Source organism: Grampus griseus, assembly GCF_964374135.1.
Source record: "Grampus griseus genome assembly, chromosome: 14".
Taxonomy (NCBI): domain Eukaryota; kingdom Metazoa; phylum Chordata; class Mammalia; order Artiodactyla; family Delphinidae; genus Grampus; species Grampus griseus.
The window spans coordinates 21,694,975-21,707,338 of NC_139008.1; the positions used below are offsets into that span (position 1 = coordinate 21,694,975).

Consider the following 12,364-nt stretch of genomic DNA (forward strand, 5'->3'; position numbering starts at 1 on the left):
GAGGGCGGGATCATGGCCTGCTTCCTGCTATAAAAGCACAGAGCAGCACACCCCTCTGCCTGGCTGATTTGGTGGTGTCTTCGGTCATGGCGTACAGGCAGAGAGGAGACAGTGGGAGACCCTCAAGCTGGTTCAGTGCAGACTGGAGGTAACTGGGGGCAGAAGGGAGAGGACATAATGTCCGTGTCTGCTGAAGTTCGTCCCTCTTTAACTCTCTCCCCCATGCCCTCCAGCACCTACAGGTCATTTCCTCTATTCTTCGCCCTTTTGACTTCGGTGAACTCAATACGTGTTCATCAGTTGGTGGATCCTGCCTTCCCAGGTAGGCCTCTTGGGTGAGGGAAGTGCTCTTAAGCATCTCTCGAACAGATTGCACCTGGGGTGCCTAGATGGCGAGGAAACACAAACATGGGTTAGACAATCTCCACTCCTTCCCTTTATAAGCTTGATCAAGTCACTACAGTTTTTCCCTTGCTTACCTAGAGCTTGCTCTACCAGCTAAATGGAGGAGTGTGCAAAAACACCTGTACTACCTTCTATTCTCTCACTGCCTCAAGCTTTACGGCACCCAAAGAGTAGCACACCACACACTAAGCTCCCATCTTTGGGAGCAGTCGTCTTCAAACACATGCTCACGCTTAAGGAAAGCGTCAACATAACAGACAAAATCAGAGCCGTTCCACTTGTAAAGAGTTTTTCAAAATTTTCATCTGAGCCAGAGGGTGCACAGTGTCAGGTTATAGGCAGATTGGTTTGTCTTTAAAAAGTGTGTCCTTGGGCTTACTTAGGGCATTTTTTAAACTTCAGATTGAAAAATCTTAGACAAAACTTTTCTCCAGTTCTTCACAGACCTACCATCCCCATCTCCATCAGGGTTCCAGCCTGGTTCCTGCATGCATACGTGTTAACCCGAATCCAGGCTTATCCTGGAGTACTTCAGAAAGCCCTAGGCACCAAATTGATACCTTCCCTACAGTTCTTGGTATCTTGCATTGTAGTTATATCTTTCCCACCAATCTGTAATTTCCTCAAGGGTGGTAGGCAAGCTTTGCCTCTCCCAACTGGCATCTTCCCTGTTGTCTGTTGGAGAGGAGAGTTCCCTCAATACACTTCTGTAGGAATCATGCCTCTTGTGTTCAAAGATGCCCCATGTGTTTCCTTTGCTCTTCAGGTACTGTCACTTGCTATGAAAATACAATGATAGTGGCGTTTCCAAGCATTCTTGCCAACAAGATACAGCACGCATCTGTGGTGGGTAAGTAATGTGTATTATCTCATCTTAGTCTTACTTAATAGAAGCCCTTGGCTCAAGGCCATCTCCATTTCCTGGTGAGCAGAGCACACAAACCCTGGAGCAACTGGCACCCAAAACCCATGATGACACAGGGGCCCTGAATTGCATGATGCCTCCGAGAGTGGAAGACCCTGTCTTTCTTTGGAAATCTGTCTTATCTCAGAATCCCCTAGGAAACATCTATCTTCAAATCACAGCATTTCCCAGAGCTTGGGTTATATCACTCAGGTGGGAAAATAAAAGGTGAAGTGATTGAAGTACCTTAGAAATGGATTGGCAGTCTTGGCTATGTACCTCTGGTTGACTCAACGTCGCTGAAATGTACTTCTTGGCCATCTCCTGTCTAAATTGCTCTTGCTTCTGTAGATCCCCTTGGTCTTGAAATGCTGAACTGCACTTATGTTCTGGACCCAGAAAAGCTCACCCTGAAGGCCCCATATGAAACCTGTACCAAAAGAGTAGTAAGTAATTGTTTGAGGAGTGATTTGGGAAGTAGCAACCCAGGAGTTAAGGCTTTGGAGTAGAGCAGTAGTTCTCAATCAGGGTGATTTCTTTTGTCATCCCGGAGAACATCCTGCAATGTTTGGAGACAGTTCTGGTTATCACAGGTGGTTGAGGGGTGGGGTGGGAAAGGGCAGCTACTGGCCGTCTAGTGGGTACAAGCCAAGGATACTGCTAAATAGCCTCCACTGCCCAGAGGAGCCCTCGGTAACAGACATGTTAGAACCCAAATGCCAACGCTGAGGTTAAGAGACCCTGGAGTTGAGGATTTGGGCTTGATTTCTGGCTCTGCCACTATCTAGATGTGATTTGGGGTAAGTTAGCTACTCTTTCTAAGCCTCTACTTGCCCATTGGAAAATGGATTATGATATCTCTCCATATGGTGTCTAAAGATTAACGACATAATACAGATGAAGGACTTGTCATAGCATCTAGACACAACAAATGATCAAACATGAGCTATTTTGATCTCTAACCCCCATGGAAAAGGGGAGGCTATTTTGGGGCTGGCAAATAGAGTGCTGGTACCTCTAGGCTGTAAAAACATGTGTTGGAAGGCCAGCAGAAGCTGAACAATAGGATTTTCTACTGTTAAGCAATAGTATTGCCCAATCAGGGTTATTAGGAGCAGTAAAAGCAACCTAAGTCGTTTCCAAGTTTGAGTGTGCAAACAATCACTTAGGGAACTTGGAAAGTACAGAATTAGTTCATTTAGTTGATGACTTAATAGGTCTGGGGTGCATCCTAGAAGTCTGCAAGTTTAACCGTCTACTTCATCTGATTCTATAGTGAAGATCTCCGGTAATTAACACTTTCCCTTCTGAAATGGCCTTTCCCAACTTTAGGGAGCTTAGGGTTGCATTCCTTTAGACCAGAGGCCTACAGAGTATCACCTGTGGGTGGCCACATCCAGCCCATGATCTGTGTGTGTGATGGTCCTCAAGCTAAGAATGCTTTCTGTTTTATCAAGAGTTTTTAAAACATGTTAGCACTCATATGTGGCCTACAAGGTCTATATATTTACTAACACTTAACAGAAAATTATTGGCTGACTCCTGCTTTAGACTGTGAGTTCCTTGGGCCAGGGGAAATGGCAAAGATGGCTCCGTCCAGCACCCAGCACAATGGCTGCTACATAGGTGCTCAATAAGTGTATTTGAATATCTTGGTTCAGGCCCCAAACCAAACAGGACCTTGATATTCAGATATAGGGTGAATGTAAAAAGAAAATAAAAACTGGACTCTGAGCCCTGAAACTCAAGGAACTATTATTCTCTGCCGATGTATGAGTCTTTCCTGGGATATCTAAAGAGGCTATAGCATCTCCTGGTACAGGAATGAGGGACCTTCTAGAACCCGTGGTACTGATAATTTAAGGGTTTTGCCAACGTTAGGGGTTTTGTCAACGTTAAGGGTTTTACCAATCAGCTGGGTCAGATGGTACTCTGGAATCCCCTTTCCCACTGAGGTACTAGCACGCTGTCCTTACTATGCCGTTTTCATACAGCTTGGCCAGCATCAGATGACCATCAAACTCATGGACGACAATGCTGCCTTAAGACAAGAGGCTCTCATGTATGACATCAGCTGTCCAGTTATGCAAGCAGAAAGCCACGAGCAGCATTTGGGATCCACAGTCTGCTTGAAGGATTTCATGTCTGTGAGTGAAGCAGGCTGACTGCTTCTCACCCAGCTACTGCGGGGGAAATGTGGTCTAGACAGAGCTGGGCTTCAGAACAAGATCAGGACTGCAATCTGTATTTTACTACTGACTTGCTGTGTAGCTTTGGATTGATTTCTTAACCACACTGAGACTTTGTTTCTAAGTCTGAAGTGGGGGACAGCAATACCTCATAGGATGGCTTTAAGAATTGACTGAGAAGGCAGATACAGCACTCAGCACATCATGTCTAGCCATAAAAAGAATTCAGTTGGTAGCTTGACAAACTGGATACTTATCATGGGCCAGGCCCTACGCTAGATACTAGGATATAGCAAATGAGCAAAAGAGACCAATCACATACTCGTGGACTTTATAGTCTAACAGCGAACATCAACAGTGGACAAAAATAATCACACTTCATTAACAGTGATGGAACTGCAGCTTGACAGAGTATTTGATTTCTATGCACATAGTAAAAAGCTGTACATTTAAGGACTTAGTATCTCAGCTTACAACTGAAAGAGAGCTTAGATCTTCCAATTGCCTTTTGGTATCAAAAGCTCAAAGAGGAAATGGTATCTAAGGGCACTGCTAGGATTCATGACTGCCTGTGCTTCTACTTCATCCCACAACTAGGCGTTGTGGTGTCAGAATCGCACAGCAGTTGCTCTGGGTGTTTTCCACATCCTCTCAGGTAACATGATTTCAGAAATCTCCAAATCAACGCCTCACATCATCTTTTTTTTTTCTTCCAGTTTACCTTTCACTTTTTTCCTGGCATGGCTGATGAAAGTGGGGTATGAAAGTTATTTTTTAAATTACAAGCCTAAGTAACCTTTAGTTCTATATTAAAGGTGACATAACTTCCATCCTGGTTAAAATATGAAATAGACAATAGTCTTGGGGTGAAGGTGAGCACCAGCCCTCTAAATGAAACTTCTGACTTTAGGATCCCAAACCTCAGATGGGATGGACCTTTGCAGTTGGTGACGGCGAAAGAGCCCAAACTCTGACCCTTCAGGAGGCTATGACCCAAGGGTATAATCTCCTGATTGACAACCAGAAGATAAGCGTCCAAGTGTCATTCCACGCCACTGGAGTGACTCACTACTCGGTAGGTGTGAATCTTTTTGTACCACGATCCAGGCACAAACCAATATTTCTAAATCCAAGCATGATCTCAACCATGTCCTCAATTGAGAATACAACTCATTCAACAGGTATCTTAATGCTTACCCTGTGCCAAGCACTGTACTAAGTACTAAAGATAAAATGGAGACATACAATGGTGAACAAAAGAGATATGGTCCTGACTTCAATCTGTTCTCCCTCTTCCTCCATAGATCTAAATTAACTACATAATATAGAGCTAGGGTACTATGAAATTCTTTTACGAATTAAGGTGTTCTGTTTTATCGTTGCCCTGTACTGTGTTTACAGTAGGTACCGGCACTTTGGGGACCAACAATCATGACACTACATTAAATCAGTTAATGTGCCAAAATACTCAGAACAGGGCTTGGCACCTATGTGCTCAAATGTCAGCCACGTTAACAGTCCTGTTATACACTGAGCATATGCTGAATCTTAAACATTCTCTCTGAATGCTGATACCATAAGATAGTCATAAAACAAGAGCTCATATCTGCTTAGAAATGATCAGCTACAGGTCATATCAGTAGACACTACTTTGCCAGATGTTATGAAGTACAAGATTTTAAAACTAGAGCACCTGCAGAACAATTGGGACAAAATGCCTGAACTCTACTTGCGCCAAGACAGTGCCCAATAGTTGAGTATGTTTGCCCTGACTATTCCAGCATTGGTTAGAAATTCAAGTAATTCAGGTAAACCAATGTCTTTGAAAATGCCTCTCCTCAGCAAGGTAACAGCCACCTCTACATGGTGCCTCTGAAGCTTACGCATGTATCTCCTGGGCAGACGATCGTCTTATCATCACGACTCATTTGTGTGTCAGGTAAGTGCCTAGGAAGGGACAACTCCAGTTGTGGAAGACGTTGTTCTAGGGGCTTAATGAAAACTGATCGTTCTGTCATTCCTTCTAGATCCTGTGACTTGTAATGCCACACACATGACTCTCACCATACCAGAGTTTCCTGGGAAGTTAAAATCCATGAGCTTTGAAAACAGGAACATTGCTATGAGCCAGCTGAACAACAGTGGGGTTGATGTGGAAACAACAAATGGCTTGAGGTTGCATTTCAGCAAAACTCTCCTCAAAACAAAAGTACGTTCCATTGTCAGTCACTGAGCTTTATGGAAGCCTGACTTGAAGCATAGCGTTTTAGGCTACCCTGATACAGCTGCTGACTTGTCCATAAATTCTAATTGCTGGTGTAAAAAATTCAAAATTTGGAAGGCCTCATTTGAACACCTTGCATAAGTGAATTCTCAAGTAACTGAAATTTACTCTCAAACACCAAGCCTCTTTAACTGCAATGGAAGTTTTCCTAAGTTTCTTAGTTCACTGAATAGAACAAACTGCTATCAAGCTTCTGATGATGAACCTCTCATGCCCTATTGAAACAGGACAGCTTGAGCCAAACAAGTGTCCCCAGCTGTCCTCACTGAGGCCAGTCTTGACTGAGGCAATTGCCAGGGACAACAAAGAATAATTTTATGTTGGTGTGTGCTTTGCAATAACATTTTATAACTCCTGGATTGGCAGTTCTTTAGAGGTTGAATTAACAGATCAAATTCCAGTGTCTAGTACAAAGAGCATACAGTACTGGGTACTGGAGGGCATGAGCTTAAAGAAAGAAATTTCCTTCCTAGGGAAGGATCCTGATCTGGAGAAGTGATAGGGTCTCTTGTTCTGGCTTAAAGGGAAACCATATTAAGTCTGGAGTGTGCCTTGAAGGTTTCAGTGTACTTCCTTCCTCCCTCCTTTGACTGCTCTGGGTCCCAACAGGCTGTGGTTGCTAAATGACATTCTTTCATTTCAGTTCTCTGAAAAATGCCTACCCTATCAGTTCTACTTGTCGTCACTCAAGCTGACCTTTTACATTCAGCTGGAGATGGTATCCATGGTGATTTATCCGGAGTGTCTCTGTGAGTCAGCAGTTTCCATCGGTAAAGACCATTTTTCTTAAACGGTTTCCTACATTCTTTCTCTCTTAGCTCTTGCATGTGGGAAAGTGTATAGAAGTTCAGACTCTGCATTGCTTATACTTTGAGGAAATGAAAGGCTGGTCAGACCAGAAATGTCAGTCTAAGCTGCTGTGATAGGGATCTAAGAAAGATAACACTTCTAAGACACACATACAGGTAGGTTTCACAACTGTTTCATGTTTTTAAGTAACCTGGATATACTTCATGTTAGGAGCCTAAGCCTACCATCTAAATCAAGATTGCTTCAAACCTGAAACTACAGGGACTACAAGTATTTCCCCAAACTCTTGAAAAATCCCTCAAAGAATATGGAAGTAGGTCTTGCCTCTTGTGTAGTATTGCTTCTGCCCCTTTGCTCCTTTTATTCACTGACCTGTATCAGGTCAAAGCCAAATGGGACAAATCAGTTGCTTCTTCAACTTCCCCTTAAACCACCAAGATTTGTGAGCCTTGAAAGAAGGGACATTATGACACAAGGGACGGCACTTTAAGCCTCATCAGGTTTTTCTCATGAGTCTCTTACCTCACCTGGTGCTTCTTCCCACGTCTCCTGTTGCCTCTTCCTTTGGATGAAAAATCCTTCTGCTCATACAGAGCAGCCTCACTCTTGTCTTGGCACCTTAAGGGTCTCCCCTCGTAACTCAAGCTGCTTATCAAGGTATTTTCCCAAACAAAGACCTAAGACAAATTCTGTTGCCTCCTGATAAAAATTCAAACTTCCATCACACTTCAAATTGGTAGATGACAATAGTCACATGGCAGACAGATTTTTTTTTTTTTTTTAACTCTCACCACTATCTAGTTTCAGGGGAGCTATGTACTCAGGATGGGTTTATGGACATTGAGGTCTACAGCCATCAAACAAAACCGGCTCTCAACTTGGATACCCTCAGGGTGGGAGACTCATCCTGCCAGCCAATCTTTAAAGCTCCATCTCGGGGGCTGGTGCAGTTTCACATACCCCTGAATGGATGTGGAACAAGACATAAGGTTAGTACTGGCCCATAGCAAGAGGTTAAGACTTACTTTTGAGATAACTAATTAACCACTTTCTCTAACCTTACTCTAAGTTCAAGAATGACAAAGTCATCTATGAAAATGAAATCCATGCTTTCTGGGCAGATCTTCCTCCAAGCACAGTTTCCAGAGATAGTGAGTTCAGGTGTGAACGCAATTGCTACTTGACTTTTTAAGCCCCAGCTTAAACTCAAGCAGTTTTTTAATCTAAAATTCTTAACAACTCCACCCACCCACTCTTACAGAATGACGGTGAGGTGCTATTACAGCAGCAGTAACATGCTAATAAATACCAGTGTTGAAAGCCTTCCTCCTCCAATGGCCTCAGTGAAGCCGGGTCCACTTGCTTTGACCCTGCAAACCTACCCAGGTGAGACATTATAACCTAAAAAATCTGCTTAAATACTTTCAGGGAACTCTTCCCTAAAATGAACTTTGATGCCACCAGACTAGAGTAGTAGCGATGCTTAAGCTTCTGTTGTGACCATCAACTACTTGAGTACCAGAGGGGCTTCTCCTCCATTTCAGATAACTCCTACCTGCAACCATATGGGGAGAAGGAGTACCCTGTGGTGAGATACCTCCGCCAACCAATTTACCTAGAAGTGAGAGTCATAAACAGGACTGACCCCAACATCAAGCTGGTCTTAGATGACTGCTGGGCAACATCCACCATGGACCCAGCCTCTCTCCCTCAGTGGAATATTGTCGTGGATGGGTATGTATTCTCTATATAAGGTATCCCAGCTAATCAAACTGCCAGTAAAAAGAATAAAATGATCTTGGGCTTGAGAGGAGCACTGTGTCAAAGGCCCTGATTTTTGTTCTTGTTGCTTAGCAACCAGTCCTTGGTCAAATAAGGTGACTCATGCTTTCCTATTACCCTTGAATCTAAAAGTATAAGATCCTTCCCAAGGAAATCTGGCTTTAATATGCCAATATCTGGAGAGAAGAGATTTCTAGTTCCTATCCATTTACTGAATACCTACCATAGGCGAAACATGGTGCTATATGCTCCAGATGCATTACTGGAACCTCATCACTCTATGAGAGACACTAGCCACCTCACTTCATAAAGAAACCCAAACTTGCTACTTAAATAACTAGCCCAAAGTAATAGTTAGTAAATGGTAGAACATGAATGCCCATCTGACTCTAGATCTGAATGTCACAGTGCTCTGAAGTTGTGGCTACCCACTTGTATGTTGGTGTTTATCCTCTTGGCTCTGCTGGCACCTAGATAGAACTGCACCTTATCTTTCTTTGAATCTGCTGTAATCTGTTAAGCTTGTATCCTCCAGGTGCACTCCTGCTCCACAATCATGGTAGCCAGCACATTCATGCAGCTCATTCCTTCACCCCATTCAAGGCTTGCTCGAGTGTCCACTTCTCCTTGAAGCCTACCCTGACCCTCCTGCACCCTTACCCTGGTCTAACTCTTCTTTTGTTAGTACTTACATGCTACCTAACATACTAATTTATAGCTTCTATACTCTGCTAGCATCTAAGATATAAAATGGCAGGAGTTCTCCACCTTGTTTTTTCAGCAACATATACTAACTGCCTGGGACAAAAAAGATACCCAGACTAATAAGAATTAAGCCAGTGTCATCTGAAGAGTTACATAATTCTTGATGAATTTATCTGGCAAACAAATTGGTACTGAAATTGTATTAACACATAGTAGAAGAAAAACTAGCATGAACAACTTATAACTCCATGAATATTGTTGGATAGGCCAAATCAGAGGTATATTAAAAAAAAAAAAGGTACAGGTAGAAGGTGTTACGTGTGACTGAATTTGAGCAAATGCTGAGTTAGACTCTGGGGTGAATTCAGCTGATGTCCCTCCCTGAAATGTACCTTCCAGCTGTGAATACAACCTGGACAACCACAGAACCACCTTCCATCCGGTTGGCTCCTCTGTGACCTATCCTAATCACTATCAGAGGTTTGACGTGAAGACCTTTGCCTTTGTGTCAGAGGCCCAAGCGTTCTCTCACTTGGTAAGTGATTAACAAGTCACCTGGGACAGGTCGAATGTGAGACATCAGTTTTACTCAACTCTTGTTCCATCTCCAGGTCTACTTCCACTGCAGTGCCTCAATCTGCAATCAACTCTCTCCTGACTTCCCTCTGTGTTCTGTGACCTGCCTTGTGTCATCCAGAAGCAGGCGAGGTAAAAATTTCAAGTCCTCATTAATGTGAGTTTACAGCAAGCCTCAACCTTTCAGAATTTAAGAACGAGTGCCCTTGTTCTTCACCTAGTCCCAAGAGCACAAGAAACCTGAGTCTGAGATACACAGGTTCTCCATCAGTCCTAGGGACACGTTTTTTTTTGCACATGAGCTGTAGCCTGATCCTCTGCAGACTTTAAAGTTACTCTTCCTGAGTCACTCTTCCTGAGTCTAGGTAGACTCTGAACTTTGTCTTCCGATGTTCTTTGATAGTTCATCCTGCTTTTACAGTAAGGTGTATGCCCTCTCCTGTGAAGGCAGGCAAAACCACCTAGAGCAGGGGCTCCATGGGGAGCTGCTCTAGGTAATCCCTCAGCACACTTCTTACCACTACTCATTATCCCAGAGGTCAAACTATCTGTTTCCAGCCACAGGAGCCACTGAGGAAGAGAAAATGATAGTGAGTCTCCCGGGTCCCATCCTCCTGTTGTCAGACAGCTCTTCACTCAGAGGTATGGATTTAAAGCCTTGGGTACTTCTTGGACTCAAGTTCTTGGTTTTATGTCAAATTTAACTGTGCATAGATAACACATGCTCCGGATTAGACAAGAAGAGGAGGAGTCTCTTCCCAGCAATAGGTTCTGTTAAGTCTCTTGTGTGCCCTTCCAAAAATCCCCATTGAACACAAGTGGAATCATATACTCTACCTACTGTTCTGTAACGTTTTTTACTTGTTTAAGCCATCTTATATCTGTACAGAGACCTCTCACTGTAACTAAAGGATTCCAGTTTTGTCACTAATGCCACATTAGGATCCTCAAATCTTGGTCCTCAAATCTTGGCCTACTATACAAGAACTTCAGACTATGTTTCTAAAAAAAAAAAAAAAAAATAGGACTAATAGGTCAGAAGACATGTGCTTGCTACTATTAAGCTTAAGTCTTTACTGGATTATGTTACTGTTAATATTTTATATCTTCAGCCCAGATAGTCTTCATTTTAGGCCTAGAGCTTGAAATTAAGCTCTCAAATCCCTAGCTAATAAGCTGCAAGAAATCATGCACTTGGGACAACTAATCATATCTGTTAGTGCCAGAAAGTTAAACAATGAGCTGGGACTGTAAGGTCCTTTCCAGGTGTCAGCCTATCTGATCTGAGTGAAAGCAAGTAGGAAGTGGGAACAGCTGTGGGAGTGGAGAAGGGAGAGGAGGAGGTTGGCTTGAGAGATAAGACTATACCCTGTTGCAAGCTTCCCGAATGAGCTCTTTGAAGCTTCATTTCACTTCCTTCTCTGGGGAGCTTTAATGTGTAAAACTTCAGCGTCAACTTACACTTCGTTTCAATGATCTTAAGACTTGAATGTCTGCTTCCTTTCCAGACGCTGTGGACTCTAAAGGGCATGAGACTGCTGGATATGTTGCTTTTCCAACTATGGTTGCTGTGGTTGCCTTAGCAGGCATTGTGGCAATTCTAAGCCTTATCAGCTACCTGCACAAGAAAAGAACCATAATGCTAAGTCACTAACTGGATATTCCAACAAAGTGGTCAACATAAGCCTCTTGCTTCTTTCTTATTAAATTTTGATGGAATTCAAGGACTGTTTCTTGCAATCATTCTTCTTTAGAGAATATAGTACCTTTCCACAATCCTCTGGGCAGGCCTTGTTCTGTGTGGACATGAATACGGATATTTCTGACTTAAGTGCTTCCTGTCACTCAGCTTTTTCTGAACTCCATCCCCAAAACTGGCAGTGCCAGAGAATTCAATCACTAATGGGGCTTGGTGACAGCCCACCTCTAGGGGTGCATTTAGGTGACTTTAATGCCTTTTACCCCCTCCATTCATATATACAAGATGAGGAGGGCAAGAAGTCACCCCTAATCCTTGGCATAACTTCCCTTCTCTACAGAGGAAGGGAAGCCAGGTATTCACAAGGAAGTAATCTAGTATCATACTTAAGTAATATTTCCTAATTCAAATTAGTCTTTCCAGTGAGTAGAAAACTTTCCCTGAGAACTTAAGGGATTTATTCTCCCGTGTACTCCCATTCCAATTAAAGGCCAGCAATCTCCTCTGGGGGAGGGAAAGGAATAATAAAAGATTCTAGCTTCATTAAGTGCAATTACAACATTCCTGGTCTCATTAAGACTACACAGCTGGACACGAGCCTCTTAGCTGAGCCTGGAGAGCTGCTTTCCCACTACCTAGCACTCAATTATGACCTCCTCCTGAGGCTGCTCCATCTTCTTCCTGAGGCTGCCCCATCTTAACTAGGCTGTAATTATGTCAAAATGACTAGTCTGCCTCACACTGTAGCTCTAACAGACCACATTCAAGATACCTAATATAGACATTAACTTGTATACTTCAATAGAAAAAGTCTGGATCTAAACAAGAACTTTTGCTATGAAAAAAGTTGTAAAGCTTCTAAGTCTCTGTACATGGTGGAGGTGAACAGAAATATGAACATCTTTAGTGTTTGGACTTCACCCCTCAATTGTGAGTTGTTACACTCCTGGGTTTTTCAAAACCTTGAAAGGATATTATATATACTTGGTCATCTCATGATACTGTAGGTC

At 43.0% G+C, this 12,364-nt stretch overlaps 1 protein-coding gene across 1 annotated transcript; it reads left to right on the forward strand.

Annotated features, from left to right (window-relative positions):
- Window positions 1-66: 66 nt before the first annotated feature.
- On the forward strand, window positions 67-11,334 carry ZP2 (zona pellucida glycoprotein 2). Its single transcript, XM_082670870.1, has 18 exons — window positions 67-148; window positions 243-322; window positions 1,172-1,255; window positions 1,661-1,755; window positions 3,304-3,456; window positions 4,215-4,256; window positions 4,409-4,573; window positions 5,341-5,437; window positions 5,526-5,707; window positions 6,426-6,552; window positions 7,394-7,581; window positions 7,662-7,753; window positions 7,854-7,978; window positions 8,137-8,326; window positions 9,479-9,614; window positions 9,691-9,787; window positions 10,214-10,297; window positions 11,164-11,334. The coding sequence occupies exons 1-18, from the start codon at window positions 87-89 to the stop codon at window positions 11,307-11,309; spliced, it is 2,145 nt and encodes a 714-aa protein (XP_082526996.1). The 5' UTR covers window positions 67-86; the 3' UTR covers window positions 11,310-11,334.
- Window positions 11,335-12,364: the final 1,030 nt, after the last annotated feature.